We start from the raw sequence: 22122 nt of genomic DNA, 5'->3' as shown, positions 1-22122 counted from the left end.
CCAACTATCTAATTCAAAAAGAAAAAAAAGTGGTTGTAAAGTATATAAATACATACCATTTGTTTAAAAAAATAGTAAAGATTCCCTTTAATACTATCCCTAATTACCACTCCCCTTTCCTGTGGTTATCACTATGAAGCATGCTGATCAGTATCCTTCTAAACATTTTCTATGTATTTATATGCATGCATATATGAAATAACACTTATACTTTTGTTGTAAACAATAGCTAACAGCCCTGGCTGGTGTGGCTCAGTGGATTGAGTGCTGGCCTGCAAACCAAGGGCTTGCCCATTCAATTCCCAGTCAGGGCACATGCCTGAGTTGTGGGCCAGGTCCCCAGTGTGAGGCACATGAGGCAACCACACATTGATGGCTTCTCTCCTTTTCTCCCTCCCCCTTCCTCTCCTAAAAACAAATAAATAAAACCTTCAAAAAAAAAACAATAGCTAACATTTTTTTAGCACAATTCTTGTGCCTAAAACTGATCTGTTACATTTATTCTCCTTGAATTTTCAGAATAAAAATTTGGGGTGGGTAAAGATATTAACAAGATTAGATAAGGAAAATGAGGCTTATAGATGTTATATGCATAATCTGCTGAGCCAGAAGTTGAACTGAGATACCCTGGTTTTATAAGACATATTCTTCAAGCTATATATAAATCTCCCTCATTCCTTTTCATCACTGCATAGCATATTATAACATGGCATCTTAATTTAACAAAATACCTAATTTGGAGGCACTTAAGTTGTTTTCTTTTGGAGGGGAGGGACAATAACAATGTGCATGAATATCCTCATTTACATGGATCCAAGTACATACATACAACTCAGCAAGACCCATTTCTACGTGAACTGTTGGATTAAATTTTAATTATTAAAAGGTATGTGTTAGTGTGGATGAGCAATATCACAACATTCAAGTTTTTTAAAAGCTTAATATTTTATTTTCTAACAGTATACCAATCCCAAATTCTCATTAATACCTGACAAAGGTATACATTTAAGATTTCTAAAGGATAAAGTAAATGTACTGAGTTATTTATTCTATTTATCACATATCTGATTACAAGAATGACCAACATCCTGATTTTAGCACAGAAAGTCCCATGTTCTGGGTAACTGCTCAGGTCCTAATATTATACTGAATAAAAGTGGCAAGAAAGAGCTTTCAGTTTTTCACCATTGAGTATGATGTTAGCTGTGGTTTTACCATATATGGCCTTTTATTATGTTTATGTACTTTTCTTCTATATCCATTTTATTGAGGCTTTTATCATAAATGGATGTTGAATCTTATCAAATGCTTTCTCTGCATCTATGGAAACATACTTTTATTTCTCACTTTGCATGTGGTATATTATGTTGACTGACCTGCAGATGTTGAGCTATCCTTGCATCTCTAAAATAAATCCCTCTCCATCACGGTGTGTGATCTTTTAAATGTATTGCTGTATTTGGTTTGCTGATATTTTGCTGAGGATTTCTGCATCAATTTTCAGCAGAGATACTGGCCGATAATTTTTGTTTCTTTGTTTGTCCTTGTCTGGTTTTGTTTGTGCTTTGTCTGGTAATGTTGGCCTCATAAAATGAGTTAGGAAATGTATCCTCCTCTTCAATTTTTAGGGAGACTAAGTAAAACAGGTATTAAATCTCTGAATGTTTGGTAGAATTCACTAGTGAAGCCATCTAACTCCGGATGTTTTGGGGGAGGGAGGGACAATTTTCAAATACTGTTTTGATTTCCTTCCTAATGAATTTCTATTCAGAATTTCTATTTCTTAATGACTCAGTCTAGAAAAGTTGCACATTAGCAATTTATCCATGTCTCCTCAGTTGTCCAGTTTAATGTTATATGGACTTTCAAAGTATTGTCTCATGGCTGTCTGTATTTCTGTGGTGTCCGTTTTAACTTCTCTTTCATTTCTGAGTTTATTTAGTCTTCTTTTTTCCTTAGTGAGTCTATTTAGCGGTTTGTCAATTTTGTATATCTTTTTAAAGAACTAGCTCTTAATTTCACTGCTTTTTTAAGCCTTTTAAAAATTTATTTTCTATTGATTTGATCGGGATGACACTAACTAATAAAGTTATAAGGGTTTCAGGTATACAATTCTATAATACATCATCTGTGTATTGTATTGTGTGTTCATCGCCCCAAGTCTCCTTCCGTCACCATTTATAACTCCCTACATCCCCTCTACCTCTCCCTATCCTCCATTCCCTCTGGCAATCACCATCCTGTTGTCTGTGTCCATGAGTATTTGTTTTTTTTTCTTTGCTTTGCTTTTCTGCTTATTTTTATAATTTCCTTTCTTCTACTTACTTTGGGCTTCATTTGTTCCTGTTTTTGTAGTTCCTTGAGGTCTAAAGTTTGAGATTTTTCTTGTTTCTTGAGGTAGTGCTATTTGCTATAAACTCCCCTTTCAGTTCTGTTTTTGCTGCATCCCCAAGGTTTTGGTCTGCCACATTTTCATTCGTCTCCATGTATTTTTATTTCTCCTTTGATCCAATAATGTTTTATCTCCATGTATCTGTGATTTTTCTAGCTTTCTTCTTGTAATTGATCTAGAGTTTCACATTGTAGTGGTCCAAAAAGATAATTGAAACTTGTTTTCTGTCCCAACATATACCCTTGAGAGTGCTCAATCTGCAATTAAGAAGAATGTGTATTCTGTTGCTTTTGGATGGAATGTCCTGTGCATATCTACTAAGTCCCTATGATCTAATGTGTCATTTAAGGCCCGTGTTTCCTTGTTAACTTTTTGTATGATCAATTCATTAGTGTAAGCAGGATGTTAAAGTCTCCTACTATTATGTGTGGCTGTCAATTTCTCCATTTAGGTCCATTAATAATTGTTTTATATATTTTGCTCCTAAGTTGGGTGCAACATTATTGAATGTTAGCTCTTCTTGATGATTTGTCCCACTATAACATACTGTCTATCTGTGTCTCTTGGTACCTTTTTTAGCTTTAAGTCTACTTTGTCTGAATAAGTATAGCAGCACATGCCTTCTTTTGGATAGCATTTGCTTTAAGTATCATCTTCTACCCCTTTGCTTTGAGCCTATGTTTGTCTTTGGAGCTGAGATGTGTCTCCTGATGGCAGCGAATAGGTGGGTCTTGTTTTGTAATCCATGCAGCTACTCCATCACTTTTGACTGGTGAGATCAATCTGTTTACATTTATGGTAATTGGTGATATATAAGGACTTACTACTAATAAATTATCTTTTGTTTTCTGATTGCTCTATATCTGCACTGTTGCCTTTAATTTGTTTCTCTATTTTACTTTAGTGGTTTTCTATAATGCTTTTCTCTGCCTTTATTTTTATGGTTTGTCTTGTGATCTAGATTTTTGTTCTGTGGTTACCTTGAAATTTATATAAAACATCACACAGATAAAATAGTTATTTTTATTCTGATAGCATCTTATCTTTGTTTATCTACACAAATTCCATCCTTTCCCTCCTTCTCTTATGTTTCTGTTGTCACAATTATTCTTTTTACGTTGTGTTTGTTACCAAACTGAAGTAGCTATAATTACTTTTAATGCTTACCCCCATTAATCTTTATGTTATAACTGTTTAAAACCCTATTCTGTAACAGGGTGGCAATTTCCTGATTCTGTGTTTACTGCCTTACTCAAAGGTTAGCGCACTTTTCACTCTTTCATTTCCAGCAGAAAGGTTCCTTTAAATATTTCTTGGAAGGCAGGTTGTACAATGGTAAACTCCCTCATCTTTAGTTTGACTGGGAAAGCCTCTATTTCCCCTTCACATCTGAAGAACAGCTTTACTGGATACATTATTCTTGACTGGCAACTCTTATCTTTCAATATTTTGAATATGTCATTCCATTCTCTCCTGGCCTATAGTATTTCTGCTGAGGTATGTGATGATAGCCTAATTAATTTCCTTTGTAGGTGATTGCCTTTTTCTCCTGGCTACCTTTAGAATTCTTCTTCTTTATTTTTTTAATCATTGACTTTTAGCAGTTTTAGTATAATGGTGTCTTGAAGTTTTCTTACCACTGAGATAATCAGTGGATAAGAAATACAAGAAGTTAATAATCTTCTTGTATCTTCTATTAACAAGAAGTTAATAGGTTATTAACTTCTTGTACTTGTTTAAGTTCAAGTCCAGTTCCTTCCCCAGGTTTGGGAATTTCTCATCTATTTTTTTCTTTAAATTGGCTCTCTGTCCCCTTCTCCTCTTCTCCTTCTGGGATACCATTATGCTGCACTTTCTAATGGAGCTGGATAGTGCTTGTAGACTTCATTCATTCATTAACTTAATTCTCTCTTTTTTCACCTGGATATCTTTTTATTTCTATCTTGTAGCTAGTTAATTTGCTTCCATATTTTCTGCTCTATTTCTAATGCTTTCTAATGCATTATTCATCTCATTATTCAGTTCTTCCGCTCCAGAATTTGTTTGGTCCTTTTTTTGTTGAAGTACTTCTGTTCATTAATTTTACTCCTGAGCTCACTAAACTGCCTGACTTTTCACTGACTTTCTTCATGACAACTATTTTGTATTCTCAGTCATTTAGATAACAATCTTCTGTAACTTTCACTTTGGTTTCTGGAGAATTGTCATTTTCTTTTTGTGGTACCAGGTCACCATGATTATTCATGGTGCTTGATGGATTGTTCCCCTGCCAGTGCAGGTGAGCTTCATTTACTTTAATAATTCCACAGATAGGTTATTTAGAGGCCTTTCTTTTGTTTTCTGATAGGTGGCTATACTGCACGAAGTTTTGATTCCCCTTACCTGAGCTGACTATAGTTGTATCTGAGAGCCAGCAATTTCCACCTTTCACTGCATCTGCCAGAAGTGTTGCAGGTGCACTCAACACTGCTGCTTGTGCCTCCAGGGTTACTGGTACCTTGATGCTGCCAGTGTCACTGCAATCATGGGTTTTGCTTATAACCATGAGCATCGCCAATGAAATCACCAAGAAGCATGTGACTCTGCTATTCCAGTCTGGGTCTTAGGAACTGCCACTGTGGTGAGGGAATAAGGTGGAGCACGAGAGCCAGGGTTGCAAGCTTTACCACACTGCTCCCCAGTCCCGTGTGGCTGCAGGCACCACTGTGGACAGGAGGCTGAAGTCCTGTGTACTATATCCACTGCTGCTACTACACTCTCTGGTGCTTCCAGCACCACCACAGCAGGGTAAGGGAGCCAAAGTCACGAGTGCTAATGCAGCTTCTGACTTTCTTTTCCTTCTCAGGGTCTGTGGTATGGGGCCAGAGCTGCGGGCTCAGCTGCCATGGCTGGGGAACCAAGGTCAAAGGCACAATCCTTGCCATTTTCCCAGATCTATCTTCCCTATGCATTCAATTCACCCACTTTCAGATGTACAGATGTGTGGATCTCTTAAGACATCCTAATGTGTTGAGAAAAGGAATTTTTGTTGACTGTTAGATGTCCCCCTAGTTGTAGACTGGAGGAAAGAAGCAAAGCAGGCATCTCACTCTACCATGATACTGATATCACAATTTTCTTTCTCATGTGCTCTTACTGTTTGGTTTCTGTATCAGGATTATGCTATTTAGTAGGATTATTTAGAACATTTTCCATTTTCCTTATATTCTATAAAGGCTTACCTGTTACTTAAAGATGATGAAGACAAAAACTTGTATATTTAGAAGCACACTTAATTAGAAAATGGTCAGATATAATCCTATTTTGGTCAGTTAATAATTTTTATTTTACTGTTTTTATTGTATTTCTTCCATTACCATTTATTCCCCTAATAATCTCTTCCACCTCTACCCACACCCCTCTCCCTGCAGATATAATCTTTAGCTTATTCAACTAGCACATAAAACTTTAACTGACAATAAAATCTGATGTTACATATGAAATCAGCATGCTTGAGAATTAGCAAAATTTTGGTCATATGTAAGCAGACCTTTTGCTTTTTAGTCGTTAGAACGCATAGGAATTCTTGAACTGACAGTATCTTATATTTCACAGAATGACAAATTTTTTAAAATATGGGCATGGTCTCTAAGTATATGTTGCAACACAATTCAAACAATGTCAAAAAATGTGTCCCCCAATGTCTAAGTCACATCAGAAAGCAGATCAAAGATAAAAAAATTTATGCTTCTCAATTACAATAAAATACTGACTCACTTTTGATTTAATTGTTTGAATGTGTTGTTCCACTTCTTCAATGTCTTCACTGTTTTCTAAACGTTCATAAGCAGCACTTCTAGTGCCTTTTATCAGATTTAAAGGTAATGCCGACATGCCATAGGCCTAAAAACAAAACAAAATTAAAATACACACAATTTTCACATAAAAATGTCATTAAAGTAATCAGAGAAACAGTAAGCAATTGTAATGGGGTACAGTCACTGAAGAACATGGTATATGGGAGCAAGTCATGATTATATTGCTTCATTAATGCTCCTCCTGTTTATTTCACACTTATGGAGCTATAGATGCAATACTAACAATTCTCAGGATAGGTAGTATTTATTCCTCAAAGAGCAAGTTGCAAAACTAATGTAAATATAATACTTTATCAGAGATAAATTATAAGTTCAGACTAATCAGAGGTAAAAATAGTGTGAATTAATAAAAACAATTCACAAAATCATTTTCTATGGGAAAAAGCAATTTTTTCCAAGCATATACAGTAAATCCATAGTAAAATATAAGTATTTTTAAAAAGTTATTTCATTAGCATACCAATTATCTGTATACACAGCTGTATATATAACCTATTTATAAGTTCTAAGTATTTATAATCAATTTCTTTGCTAAATATTTTAAATATTTACTTATATTACTTATAGTAATATAGTATTTTAAATACTATAAATATTTTAAGTATTTTAAAATTTTTACTAAGTATTTTAAATATTTACTTATATTACTATAATATAAGTAATATTATTTACTTATATTACTATAAGTAATTTTTACTATTTTTCAACACAAAGAACATATTTTATATTACCCAAATCGATATTAGCCAGTCCCAAATGATGAGTTTTTATTGTACCAATAAAAAACAATGGCGATTGCCATGTGACCATTAAAATCATTACTGACCTTAAATCTTTAAAAGCAAAATTGACAACTATCACCTCCTGTTTCAGCAACAGGGTCTGGAGCAGATTTAACATTATGTATTTAAGTATCTTCCATGTCTTCCACAGCACACAGCCAAACTACTTTAGCCAGTCTCCCCTGCTTGCTATTCTGTGTTGGATGGATACAGGTCTCAAAACATACCAACCTGAGTACTCAATACTATTTCCTTAAAAATCTGTCACGCTAGGCAATATGCACAATGTGGCACTTATCTTTTTAATCTTTTGTATTTGTTAGTCTTTATTTAAAAACTTTTTCAGTTACAGTTAACATGCAATATTAGTTTCAGATATACAGCATAGTAATTTGCATAGACATTTATGTAACTTACAAAGTGATCACCTCAGTAAGCTATACCCATCTGATACCATACACAGTTATTACAACATTATTGATTATACTCCCTATGCTGTACCTTACATTCCTGTGACTGTTTTTTTAGCTGGTAATTTATACATCTTGATCCCTCCCCCTTTTCAACAATCTCATCTGGCAATAATCAAAATATCCTCTGTATCTACGAGCTTGTTTTCTGTTTGTTTATATTGTTTTCTGTATTCCACATATTAGTGAAATTATATGGTACTTGTCTTTCACTAACTTCTTTCACTTGGCATAATACCCCCTAAATATATCAATGTTGTCTCAAATGGCAAATTTCATTTTTTTATGGCTGAGTAATGTTCTGTTCTATATATGTACCACATCTTGATAGATACTTACGTTGTATCCGTACTTGCTTATTGAAAACAATGCTACAATCAACAGGAGTGCAAATGTCTTTTCAAATTAGTGTTTTGGATTCTTTGGATAAATACCAAAAACGCATGAGCATTCCCTTTTCTCTACAACCTCCCCAACACTTGTTTGCTGATTTATTGATGACAGCCATTCTGGCAGGTGTCATGTGATACCCCATTGTACTTTTAATTTGTGTTTATTCCTAGAAGATTAGTGATGTTGAACATCTTTTCATATGTCTATTGGCCATTTCTATGTCCTCTTTCAAGAACTGTCTACAGGAGTGTGTGTGCGTGTGAAATTGTATGAGTTCTTTAAATATGTTAGATACTAACCCCTGATCAGATGCATCATTAGCAATTATCTTCTCCCATTCAATATGTTGCCTTTTTCTTTCCTTCACTGCGCAAAAACTCTTTAGTTTGATGTAGTCCCAATTCTTTATTTTTTTTCTTTTGTTTCTCATGTCCGAGGAGCAAAGTGGCCATTAGTTACAGCCCACTGTCAAATGCAAAATCATCTACATTCTATACAGTGGTCTGCTGGTCTCACTTTCTACAAAGCCATTTTCTACACTGTTTCCAAGGTGATCTCTCTCCAACACCCAAATCAGATTGTGCCATTCCTTTAAATAACATCCTTTAAGATTCCCCAGGACTAGTAAGGGTAGTCTTCAGAGTGTGCTGTGTAGGTGTCTGTAGGGCACTACAGAAGAGAGGAAGGCACGTAGTGAGTGATGCAGAGACCTGCTGCTCCTTTTCCAGAGCAAATTACTTTGTTCATCTACATTTTTACATAACAGAATTTCATCTAAGATTGTTTGGAATGTTATTTAGCACTGTTTTTCAGTGAAAGGTAAAATTACTGGTCTTATGAATAGACCAATTATCTAACCCTGGCATACAAACCCCTACCTACCTCTGCAAATGTCATACCTCTGCAATTGTTTGCTGTTCTTAAAACACACTAATTTTAACTTCAGGCTTTATCCAGCACCCACATTTTAGTATTATATGTGCAGTGCCCTCATCTAAAATGCCTATCTTCTCACCTTACTTCATTAGCCAATTTCAATGCCCTTCAGGCTCAGCTTAATTACACCACATCTGGAAGACTTCCTTGACTTGTACATGTACCTTGCTTATAATTCAATTATAATACACAACACTGTACATCAACATTGTTGGTGCAGGTAATTGTTTTATCACAAGATCTACCAAATTTGGTCAATCATAATCACTTGAAAAGATCTTTAAAATACAGATTCCTCAGCCACATTAGTAACAAATGCAGTAGACAATCTGGTATGTAAGGACTAGGTCTCAATTCTTTTTTCCTCCTTCCTTTATTCCAAGAACAAACATTTATTAAATTTTAAAAAATCTCTTTGAGAAGATAAAGTCATTAAAAAGATTTCTTTATTCATATAAACCTATTTCATGCAATTTATGTATCAGAAAGCTGAACTGAGGACTTTCGGCTGAGATGGAGGCGTAGGTAGATACACTTTGCCTCCTTGCACAACCTAAATAAGGACAACAACAAATTGAAAAACAAAAAAATAACCAGAACTGCCAGAGAATAGAACTGTGTGGAAGCCCAAACCAAGGAGTTGAAGAAGAAACATTCATTCAGACCAGTAGGAGGGGTGGAGATGGGTAGCTAGGGGAAAGAGGATGGATGGCAGGCCATGGCTTGAGGACCAGTCTGGTAAGGTAGCAGTAGGCAGACTGGGTGGTCCCACATTTGCATGAGGATACACCAGAAGGAACAACTGCTTCAAGAGCAAGACATATTACACAACCCAGGGTTCTAGTTCAGAAAAAGAAAGCTTCAAAACACCTGGCTATAAAAACCTGTGGGGGTTGCAATGGGAGAAACTCTCAGCTCCACAGGAGAGTTTGTTGAAGAGACCCAAAGGGTCCTAGAATGTACACAAACCCACCCACCCAGGAACCCAATTTGCTTAAGGGTAGCAGCAGAAGTGACTGAAAGCCGGATGAGAGCTGAACAAATGGCACTGTTCCCTCCTGGAACCCTCCCCCACATAACAGCACCACCATGCAGTGACATGGGATTCCCAGCCTGGTGAATGCCTAAGGCTCCGACCATTACTATGTAACAGCTGTGCCATGACAAAAAAAAATATGGCCCAAATGAAAGAACAAAACTCCAAAAATTGACCTAAGTGATAAACAGATAGCCAACCTATCAGATGCAGAGTTCAAAACACTGGGATGCTCACAGAAATGGTTGAGTATGGTCACAAAATAGAGGAAAAAGTGAAGGCTATGAAAAGTGAAATAAAGAAAAATGTATAGGGAAGAAAGCAAAGGGAAAGAAACCAGGACTCAAATCAATGATTTGGACCAGAAGGAAGAAATAAACATTTAACTATAACAGAAAAAAGAAACAAGAAAAAAGAAACAAGAAGAGGCTAAAAGAATTTAGGAGAGGCTTAGGAATCCCCAGGACAACTTTAGGCACTCTAACATCTGAATCATAGGGGTGCTAGGAGAAGAAGAGAAAGAGCAAGAACTTGAAAACTTATTTGAAAACATACTGAAGAAGAACTTCCTCAATCTGGTAAAGGAAATAGACTTCCAGGAAGTCCGGGAAGCTCAGACAGTCCCAAAGAAGTGGGAACCAAGGAAGCAAACACCAAGGCACATTATCATTACATTACCCAAGATTGAAGAGGAGAGAATCCTAAAAGCAGCAAGAGGAAAGGAGACAGTTACCTACAAAGGAGTGCCCATAAGACTATCAACTGATTTCTCAGAAGAAACCTTTACAGGCAAGAAGGGGCTGGAAAGAAATATTCAAAGTCATGAAAGGCAAGGACTATCATCCAAGATTACTCTATCCAGCAAAGCTACCATTTAGAATGGAAAGGCAGATAAGGTAAAGTTAAAGGAGTTTATCATCACCCAGTGCTTATTATGTAAAATGTTAAAGGGACTTATCTAAAATAAAGAAGATCAAAACTATGAGCAGGAAAATGACAATAAACTCACAACCATTAACAACTGAACCTAAAAAAAAGTAAAGAACAATAACTAAGCAAAGAACTAGAACAGGAACAGAATCACAGAAATGGATACCATATAGAGGGTTATCAGCAGAGAGGGGGAGGACAGAGGATAGAGAATGGGGGAAAAGGTACAGGGAATAAGAAGCATAAATGGTAGGTAAAAAATAAACAGGGGGAAGTTAAGAATAGTATGGGAAATGGAGAAGCCAAACAACTTATATGTACAACCCATGAACAGGAACTAAAGGAGATGTGGATGCTGGTGGGAGAGGGAGTGCAGAACAGAGAAGAATAAAGGGGAGAAAAAAATGGAACAGCTGTAATAGCATAATCAATAAAATCCATTTTAAAAAAAGAAAGCTGAACTGAATTCCTAAATAGTTCAATGTAAAAGACTTAATTTTACTTTTTAAAAGATTTTATTTATTTATTTTTAGATAGAGGGGAAGGGAAGGACAAAGAGAGAGAGAGAAACATCAATGTGCAATCACCTTTTGCATGCCCCTACTGGGGACCTGGCCTGCAACCCAGGCATGTGCCAGAATGGGAATTGAACCAATGACCCTTTGGTTCACAGGCTGGCACTCAATCCACCGAGCCGCACCAGCCAGGGCTCAATGTGAAATATTTTAGAAAAGAAAAATGTGTCCTAAGTTACCTTGGGGTAACATGGAATCAGAATTCAGCATCTTTTTGTGAATTTTTAATTGTCTGAAGAGAGGAAGTAAAAGAAAGTAGACACTGTTTTGGTTCTCTAGCTTTTAGCTTGTTTTTGGATTTCATGTTTAAGTTTCAATAATTATCAGGAAACTTAACTATAATATTTAGATTACAATCTAAATATTATAGCTTAATATAACATATTATACAAAACATTTCATCTTCACTGATACAACTTCAAGATCTTTAAACAACGTTTTAAATTTAACCAGACTTCTTTGGGAAAAAATGTATGAAAACTATCCTAGTTAGAAAAAAACTTTTATTGCTTACTACTGCCCTCTAGTGAATTACTAGAAAATCAACACGGCTAAAGAGATTATATTTCTTAAAATGCTTTTAAGTTGCCCATAATTGCCTTCAATTTTATTCCAACTTCCAAATATAAATCACCTCCTGTATTTTAAAACCCAAGATATATTGAAAGCATACATATATAAACTACAAATATTTGTAATACATTCTTACACCGTCAAGTTTAAAATAGCAACTTTTCCCTACATATCTCTCCTCTAGAATGATGGTTTCTACCCATGAGCCTTGGATTATTGCAAAGAATGAACACCAGGAAGTGCCCTTAAACCAATGTCTTGTACATCCTTATAGCACCTATGATTCAAGTAGATGTGTGCTAATATGACTAATGAAACAATGCATTTAACAGGTACTCATAAGATTTCCCTTCCACATATTCACTGATTCTAAGACGTGTATTTTCTCACATTTAACATCAGTGAAATTTGAATGCATCTTATAATCACTGGCTGGGCAGAAGTCATGAAATAGTTTTCATTACCTGCACATTCACGAATTTCATCACAGCTGGTTATAAAATAGTTACTTCTTTAGTTGAATTACATGCCTTCTTGGTAAAACTACTGCCACTGAAAATGACTTATAAGATAGTACTGTGGTTTGACATTGAAACAAAATGTTAATGTGTGAGGAAAAATGAACAAAAGAGCAAATAATGAAGCAAATATTCACTGGAACAGAGTATAATTCTATGTTTTCTTACAAAGCAACAGTCAAGAATTTTATGAAGTTAAGGAAGGAAGATACACAAAATAAAAGCCATTTTGCTACTTAGGTAAATGCAAAAAGAGAGCTTTTCATAAGGCAAAATAAAAAAAACAACTACAAAACAACAATGAAAAAGCTTAAATTTATACAATGGATATGTTAGCAGCTTCAGAGAAACTCTTAGAAACAACAGTGGAGCTCACAAGAAAAGCTATGTCATCAATTCTCTGGATAGCATAAAAGATAATCTTGTATAATAAATACATGAATAACCAATTCAAAAGAGTGATTCAGAAGTTTCACATTCCAGATGTCAAGTTTAAGGAATACATTTCCAATTTCTTTCACTTATATTTTCCTTGTTTTATATGCAGAAGAGTGATATGATTTTAAAGTAATCATAAAGTCAAAAAACTCACTAAATATAAAACAAAGTTATAAATTTTAAAAAGTATGGACCGGGATCTTTTCTTTACAGAGGTACATATAACACAGGTGTATCTTGCAACCAATGTCACAGGCTCAGTGAAACACTGTACCATGTGGAAGGCTAAGAAATTTGACTTTTAAAAAAAATTAGTGTCTTCAAAGATTATTGAGAACCAGTGCTGTCTTTATTTCTATTTTTGAATCCTTCATATTTCACTTCTTCTTTAATCCACTGATTTACAGTTTATGTAAAATGTATATAAACCTATACACACAAATAAAATTTATAAATATCCCAAACTACAGGTTCAATTTTTACTAATAAGTGTATATAATAAAAAATTCAGCAGTCACTGCTTCTATAAGTACCTCCTCTGGTCCACATATTACATCTTTTTATGAAAATATCATTATTCTACATGTCCCCACTTGACTGCACCAAAAAATTAAAGTATCTACACAAATATCTGTACCTAATCGTTTCTTTTTTTTTATTTAAAAAGTAGAAGATTCTCTTTTGATTTAAACTGAAAATAAGGAGGGCTAAAATGTTTGACATTATTCTTTTTTTAAAATTGAGTGGCCAATTATCTGGCTATTCCTTAAGGCATGGTTCAGTAGATATAATCTTGGTAAAATTTAAATAATCAACTAGTTTATAAACTAAACAATACTCATCTAAGAAATACATATTCAACTGGCATATATTACAAAAATGTTTCTAGTTTCAATACTAACAGTTACAGATTCTATAACAGACATGATTTCACCTTTGATAATTAATTTGTACTCGGGGTCAAAATATCTTAAATATTAACTTCCCACTTTGGGCACCTTCATTAAAATGAATCCTCATCTACTTCCCATGAATAGGTACCCTGTTCCATGTTCCACCATGAGAAGTTCAATCCTCAAGTTTTATTGTATATAACAAGTTAGGAGACAATAATTGGTACTATTAACCACTTATCTATAATAGAACCATTTACCTATAAACAGTTGATTTTCAACTAGTTTTAAATAAAGTTTACATATTTTAGCCCATTTTTACAGATGGAGAAGCTGGGGTTCAGATATTAGATTTTATATAAAGACACTCATGACTAGTGCTCAGCTATACACACCGTGTTGCCCCCTTAACCGCCTCCTCCAGCCTACCCTTCTTCCTCCCTACACATTGGCCAGCTGATGGGTTGGTAACAAAACATTCTTCCACTGAGTTTTGGGCATATCTTGTAGTGGTCTTTAAATAATGTTTATCTGTCTTTCCACACATACCCAAGTAACTACCGTCCAACTGTGAATGCCTCTTTGGCTAACTTTTCCTAATAAACAGTTTCACTGATCATGAAACAATTCATTGCTCTTAGCATGTGGTTTACTTTACCTGCAAGAGGAAAGAGGTAGGAACTTAACTTGGAACCAAATGGAAAGTGAATATTCAACAATTTGAGCTACTAGTGACTACTAAAGGGCCAACAGATTCTAAGGCTTGGTGAACTGTTCAATTAAATCTTTACAGCCTTTTAAATACTATCCCCACTGTAGCAATGAGTAAATTTAGATGGTGAAGTAGTTCAAGGGACCCAGGGACTTAAGAGGGATTGACATTTAAGCCTCTCCACTAAGAAGGATGTAATATTACTCCTTATTAAATATATAACTGCTAGGTAGTTTGGTTTTGATATGCTGTCACACTGGCCCCCCCCCCTTGGTTTTAGGCGGTAAGTGGCGCCTCCCTACCTAGTTACCTCATCCCCATCACAACAAGACTTTCTGATTGCTTTATCAATGTCCTTCAGCCCAGCCCTCTGTGTTCTAGAAAAGTAAAGCTCTTCTAGGGATACCTTAACTAAGTATAATTATTTGGTTCAACTGATTGCTTATATGATAATTTTCACAGTTTCAATGAATATAAATTATGGTATTACTTTGAAACATACATATCTTTTTTTTTAAGATTTTATTTATTTCTTTAGAGGGGAAGGGATGCAGAGAGGAAGAGAAACATCAATGTATGGTTGCCTTTCTTGCATCCCCTGCTGGGAACTGGCCTGCAGGGAACCAGCCTGCAACCCAGACAGGTGCCCTGACTGGGAATCAAACCATAATCGTGTGGTTCGCAGGCCTGCATGAAACATACATATCTTTACAATGATATTGTTGCTAGAAGAAGATCTCTTCCAAAGATTTTTAATAATTTCACATTTTTTTCAATCCCACTTCTCACCCACAGCTTATTTATTTAGAGCCACCAGAGTAATACTGTTAAAATGTTAGTCAGAGCCTATTGTTTTCCTATTGAACACCTTCCAATGGTTTCTAATCTCAGTCAAGATAAAATTCAAAATCCTAACCATGGTCTATAAGGCTCTACATAACATGGCCTCTGGTATATCTCATCTAAACTTCAGTCATTCTTCCCCTTGTTAACTGGGCTCTGCCTCCTTGCTATTATCTGAACCGCACACATGTGCTTAGCCCAGGGTCTTGCACTTACTCTTCCCTCTACTAGCTCTTTCATTTTACTCAGCTATCTGTTCAAATGTTAGAAAAGCCACTCCTGACCTTTACAGCAGAATCAGCCTCCACTATTGCCTATCCCCTAACGCGGCCTTATTTTTCTTCCTAGCATCTACCATTTCACCACAGGGAAGCAATTCTCCATGGGTGTCTCATTTCTGCACATCTTGCAAGCCAGGCACTAATCACCTATTTTTTTTCCTGTAATATCTTTTCAAGGATGTTTGTACTGCAAATAACCTTGGAGGACAAAGATAACATCTTCCTCTGCAGCAAAGAACAGGAGTGTTTACTGTCTATTATAAAAGATTCAGCTTCCCTAGACTCAAAGTTCCTTCTTCTGTGTGCAAGCCTCATTTGGTGTTCTTCGCATTGCCCCATGGGAAAAGGGACAACATGAAGAAAATGCTTATCCTATGGCTTCCGCTGCTGCAATAAGTAACACAAAGTTCTTTGTTTCTTACATCTTGGGCCAGCAGGCTACAAGTAGGGTAAAAACTCAGACCCTTCATAGTTCTTGATGTTGACTTTACATATTGGTTTCCTCTTTTCCATTTTTTTGCTCCTAGTATTGGCAACTGCTACATATTCATTTCTCCTTTAATTTTCAAAGCACTTTTACAAACAGTATCATCTGCCTTTCAAAAACCCTAAGAGGCATTTTCTATCCCCATTTAATAGGAAAGACACTGACCTGATAGGTTAAAAGACAAACCCCAAGCTCAGCATAACAAATGTGTCACAGAATAGTAATTACGGTCCTGGTCTAACTTCTAATTTGTTATTAATTGTTGACTGCTTCTTAAACAACAAATAACTCATGTGCTATACATATATTCTGTGACATGGGAAGATAATTATCCAGATATCAGATGGCAAATTCCTTGTATAATAATACATGAAAAAATAAAACTGACAATGAATAACAAAACTGAGTGCCCAACTAAGCACCAGAAATATATTAACATGCATGTATTTTAAACTTCATTATAAATTATGACACATGATGATGTAAAAAAAAACTAGATTCTATTATACTAGTAGCCATTTCTTTTATGTTTAAAGAAAGATGTATTTTAAAAAATATCAAAAAGGAGCCCTGACTGGTGTGGTTCAGTAGAGGGAGCACAGGCCTGCAAACCGAAAGGTCTCCAGTTCAATTCCTGGTCAGGGCACATGCCCAGGTTGTGAGCCACATCCCTGTTGTGGATGTGAAAGAGGCAACTGACAGATGTTTCTCTCCCTCTCTTTCTCCCTCCCTCCCTCTCCCTCTCTTTAAAAAATAAAAATAAATAAAGTCTTTTAAAAAATATCAAAAAGGTTTTCTTTAAAACCAGTATTTTCCATTGTTGCAAGAATCAAGAATGTTCTAAACAAGAAATCCATTATTCTGAAAAGATTCCAGATAATTTAAAGCTTCCTGCACAACTCTTTTTTGGGAGATAGTTAATGAAGCATTTATTACTGGCTTTTCCTCTATAATTTGAGCAAAAAATCTCAAAGAACAGTCTATATGCAAGTTAGTCAGGCTATATAACTCCTACCTTACCATTTCTAGGAAGACTGAAATCAGTCTCTGAAAGATTAAGAATGGATTCCAGAAAAATATCAAGCTATGTAAAATATCTGATTTTAAAAGCCTTATAACTCCCAAGTAGGATAAATCTACCAAATCAATAACAGATACTGATCTATAGTTCAGAGTGTTAATATGCTTATAAACCACTGAATCTATTAGTGCATGGTATATGACCTTCAAGGTTCATGAGTTACAACATTTGTTTCTGAATACTAAATTTCACAAATACAGATAAAATTATTGTGACTTAGTAGTTAAAAATTAACCCTCTTCTTAATTAAGTAAACAAGAAAAATGAAGATGGAAGCACTACACTATTAAAGAAAGAAACGGGAATAAAACTCAATACACAGTGGGGCAAAAGTAGGTTTACAGTTTCTGTATGGAAAATACAAGAATAAACAAATAACAATACAAGAAAAAAATCTTGTTTCCTATATTCACAGCTATAAACCTACTTTTGCCCCACTCTGTACATGACTAAGGTAAAAATAATTGCTTCATAAAGTGATTCTCAAAATTTAGCTTAAAAACCACCATAATACAATACTTACTGTGTAAGTTATAGCTGCCAACATTCCAATCAAGGTCAGAGAACTAATGGAAAATGACAAGGCAGCTAAACCATCTGCAAAGGGAAAAAAACACTTAAAAAAGTAGAGATATACTCTTCAAATGTTTATATGTAACAAATCAGTACAAAAATGTAAAAAGTGGGTTTTTGTTACACATTTTGAAATAATAAACCCCATATTTATTCCCTTATCCTTGAGGTGCTAAAACTCCAAGTGGAAAAAAGTATTTTTAAAGGACTCTTCACAAATTGATTCATAAAAGATCTTTCAGACTAAGATTTTCTTTCCGTTACCTCTTAAAAATTAAAGAGGAATAGTACTCATTTTTGAGCCTACAGTGAAATTAACAAAATATTAGATACTCAAAGGTAGCAAAAAATTTTAATTTTCTGGTCTTTTTCATGACAGATCATGAGAAATAATATTACACAGGAAAGCCACTGACCCTGACTCTTTCTCCCCTCAATTCTGATACTCCTAGTTTCTTTATTACGAACTGTCATATAAATGTTTAATACATAGCCTAAAACTAAAATCTTAAAAAGTGCATTTCACTTTTTAACTTGAATGGAGATAACCTACCCACCTGGTGGGAAAAAAGAATGAAACAAACAGAAACTAGAATAACAACACCAAAACCAGAAAACTATGTTAAAAAGTTAGATTTCAGAAATTAAGCCAATGAGTGAAGAGCAGGGGTGACACTTTCCAACAAATATACCAAATTATGTAATAAAATACCATGCAAATTTGAATATTCTTAAATGGGAGTAATACTAATTTTTTCATTGATCTAGTTAAAATGTCAGCCCTGTGGAATTAAATAAAATGTTAATTAACCTAGTGAATCAATATGAACCTTTTCATAAATAATAATACTGTAAAACTAGAATAATCTACCTTCTTAAAACCCACATTTCAGTTTGTATATAACATTTGCAGAGAGCATATTAACACATTCACAAATGACACAAGGCAAATTTTTAAGCCTTAATTTTTATTAAACTATAAATACTACATTTGATCAAATCAAAGACACTGATGCTATTATTTCCTTGATCCTAGAAGGAATATCAACAGAAGGTATTCACATAACTATGAGAGGTCTGGCATTTGGCTGATAGCAATTTTAAGATGTTTACCATCACATATAAAATATATCCCCAAATGAAGGATATAAAAATGTGAAAAAATGCATGTTAGACCTGATAAAATGGAGATTTATATTAACATATCCAGCCAATTTAAAGTTAATGTCACTAATAGTGGTAAGCAAAATGGACTCTAGAATATGGTGTTAAGATTTAATATTTAAAAAGTAATGTTAAGGCTAAAGAGAATGCTATTACAGAAATTATAATAATGCTACCTATATAATCAGTGACTCAAGTTATAATGATACTCAAAAACTAGGATAACATAATAAAACATTCAGGGTAGAAGAGTAGTATAACTATTCAAGAGACATGAAAGAGTTAACTTCAAGAAAAAGAAGCGATTTATTTCTCAGCAATAGGATCAGGTGCATAAATCCTGACAATTCAGTATTACTAGACACCAGGCCTGCTATCCTTATTCTTGCTGGTATCAGCAAGATATTAATGGACCACAATTTACAAGATGAAATCTTAAGTGGAAAGCAAGAATTATAAGAAGCTGTACAGCAAGGATTCCAAGACTTAATTTAATCATTGTTTAATATTGTATCTGTATAAAGAAAAAATGCTGATTGAAGGATGTACGGTGCCTATAAAAAAGAATACAAAAAGCAATAAAAACTCTCAGCTTATTTATAAAGTAAATATTCTACTTTCTTTTTAAAAAAGTTATTATGTTCAAATGCACATAAAATTCTGAGTAATTAATAAGTACAAATTCTTATTTGATATCAGTTTCTAATGCCAACTGTATTTTTCAATGGGTGAACAACTTCCTTAACCTAACCTCCTAAACCTATTTGGTTGTCCTCTAAAAACTTACGTCATGTTGATTAAGTAAAGGAACCTTCAACAGACTGACAGTGACCAGAGGGGAGAGGGGAGAGGGGAGGGGATAATGGGGGAAAAGAGGGAAGGGTTTACAGGAACAAGTATAAAGGACACACAGACAATAACAAGGTGGGGTGGAAACAAGGGAGGGAGGTGGGGAGCACTGGAATGGCTGGGGGGGGGGAGGCAGAAAATGTACTTGAATGACAATTAAAAAAGAAAAAGAAGAAACTTTCTAGAAAAGCAACTCCAAAATGTTTTGATGAGGTAAATCGATAAAATATTAGTTAATTCACAGGAAATTTCTGCCACTTATAAACAATTACCTAATCATGATAAAACAGCAATATAGGGCTCTTCCACAGGGTTCGTAAATATTTTTAAAAACCAATCATCTAGCACGTTTCTTTACAATATTTTTCTAACCCTGGCCAGTGTGGCTCAGTGGATTGAGCTTTGACCTGCATGCAAACCAGAAGGTCGCAAAAGGTCACCAGTTCCATTCCTAGTCAGGGCACATGCCTGGGTGGTAGGCCAGGGCCCCAGTTGGGGGTGAGCAAGAGGCAATCGATCCCTGTATCTCTCACACATTGATGTTTCTCTCCCTCTCTTTCTCCCTTCCCCTCTCTCTCAAAATAAATAAATAAAATATTTTCCCACATTATCCAAAACGAATTACAAACTGCACAGTAATTATATCTTCATTGTTAAAATATTTTGAAGATCTTTTCTCTTCAACAAACTAAAATTAAGTCAAGAGACTAGTTACTTAATAGCTACATGACTAAAAGTGAATCTTAACAACATAAACTTCCTAATTTGTCTAGAATACTTTTAACTATAAATTGAAAAACTTATTTTTTATATATCTTTAAGAGTTTATTTATTTTGTAGAGAGAGGAGAAAGAAGAGAGAAAGAAGGAGAGAAACATCAATCGACTGCTTCTCACATGCCCCCAACTGGGGACCTGCCTGCAACCCAGACATGTGCTCTGACTGTGAATCGAATCAGTGACCTTTTTGATTTGCAGGCCACAGCTCAATCCACTGAACCACACCAGCCAGGGCTGAAAAATTCTTAACAGAGCAAAAATAGGCTACTCAAAAAGTCCCAAGGGTTGTGAAATATGAATTATTATGGATTTTCTTAAAGAATACTTACGACTACTTCCAAGTTCTTCAAACAAGAACTTCACTTTTTCCCACTCTGTGGAATTTTTGTTATTGGGAACACTCAATGGAACAAAAGCACTACAAAGGAGAAAACAGCTCTGTTTAATAGTTTTAAAAAAGATAAAAGGTCAAATAAGAAGACACAGTCTGAAACTCAATTTCTAGTAATTTTGTTAAAAAAAGATAAACTTTCCCCCCCAAAATTAGCAAATTGAATCGGTACCACATACGGTGGGTGTGAAAAGTTTCCTACCTATTTGTTTACTATATCACAAATTTGTTTGAATAGTTTTATTACTGAATTTAGTACAGTATCCTTTGTAATCCTCGTTATTTTCCACAAAAATATCTTGAGAAGGAGCCAAAGACTAAAGGTGGTCAAAGAGCTCCTTGGCATAAGAAAGATCTCTGTATTAAACCAGGGAAACAGAATATAAATATATGTAATGAGTTCAATATATCTATATGCATAGAAAAAAAAGAAAGAAAAAATATCAGAATAAACAGTAAATATTTCATTATGGGATTAGGGATGATTTTTACTTTCTTCTTAGTATGTTTCTGTGTCTTGTAAGATTCTACCTAATACATAAAAGGAAAGTAGTTTCTATTTGTTTTTCAATCCACCGGTGAAGGGGGACCATGGTCATAAAAGAGATAGCTGGCTTCCTAGAATTGCTCTCAGAGCTTAGACTGGGCAAAAATGGAAGGGAAGGAGGGAAGAAAAGAGTCACTACTATCTAGCTCAGAAACTAGAAGACAATCAAGACATTAAGGTGAAGGGCTGAGTATCCCTTAGATTGTAAATGTGGACAACCCAAGAGAAACATAAGTAACTCTAATGCTACCTCTCTTCAACCTAATTTTAATTGTAAGCAAAGCGGTAAGGTCTATCCTCTTTTGTAAAGAGGAAATAATAAATTCAACAACATGTTAATGGTTAAGGATTGTCACTATAATAAGATATGTGTGGTAGAAAGGTATAGATATTTTCTTACTCTCCCAAGAAAATGAATAGAGTATCTCAGCTTTCAAAAACACACGTTAGACCAAGATAAGAACTAGAGGCTTGTAAAATTATAAATTGCTTCTACACTCTTGAAAATAGTAAAACTGAAAACTACTTAGTAAAAATACTTTACACCCAATCTGACTCAGTGAATAACCTTAATATAAATTATTTCTTCAGGAAGAAACAAAGGAAAGACTATTAAAGTTCA

The 22122-nt window shown here is 34.8% G+C and overlaps 1 protein-coding gene across 1 annotated transcript in view; it reads right to left on the bottom strand.

Moving 5' to 3' along the window:
* Nucleotides 1–22122, bottom strand: part of LMBRD1 (LMBR1 domain containing 1) — a 111679-nt gene that overhangs the window by 45595 nt on the left and 43962 nt on the right. Inside the window, exons 6-8 of the mRNA XM_037139788.2 lie at nucleotides 20892–20980; nucleotides 17721–17794; nucleotides 6149–6274 (exon numbers count right to left, since the gene is read on the bottom strand). Coding sequence (XP_036995683.1) covers nucleotides 6149–6274; nucleotides 17721–17794; nucleotides 20892–20980 — 289 coding nt within the window. The remainder of the gene's footprint in view (nucleotides 1–6148; nucleotides 6275–17720; nucleotides 17795–20891; nucleotides 20981–22122) is intronic.

The sequence above is a fragment of the Artibeus jamaicensis genome, unplaced genomic scaffold (genome assembly GCF_021234435.1).
Source record: "Artibeus jamaicensis isolate MK-2021 breed Jamaican fruit bat unplaced genomic scaffold, CSHL_Jam_final contig_388, whole genome shotgun sequence".
NCBI lineage: Eukaryota > Metazoa > Chordata > Mammalia > Chiroptera > Phyllostomidae > Artibeus > Artibeus jamaicensis.
This window is presented reverse-complemented; position numbering and strand designations above follow the sequence as displayed.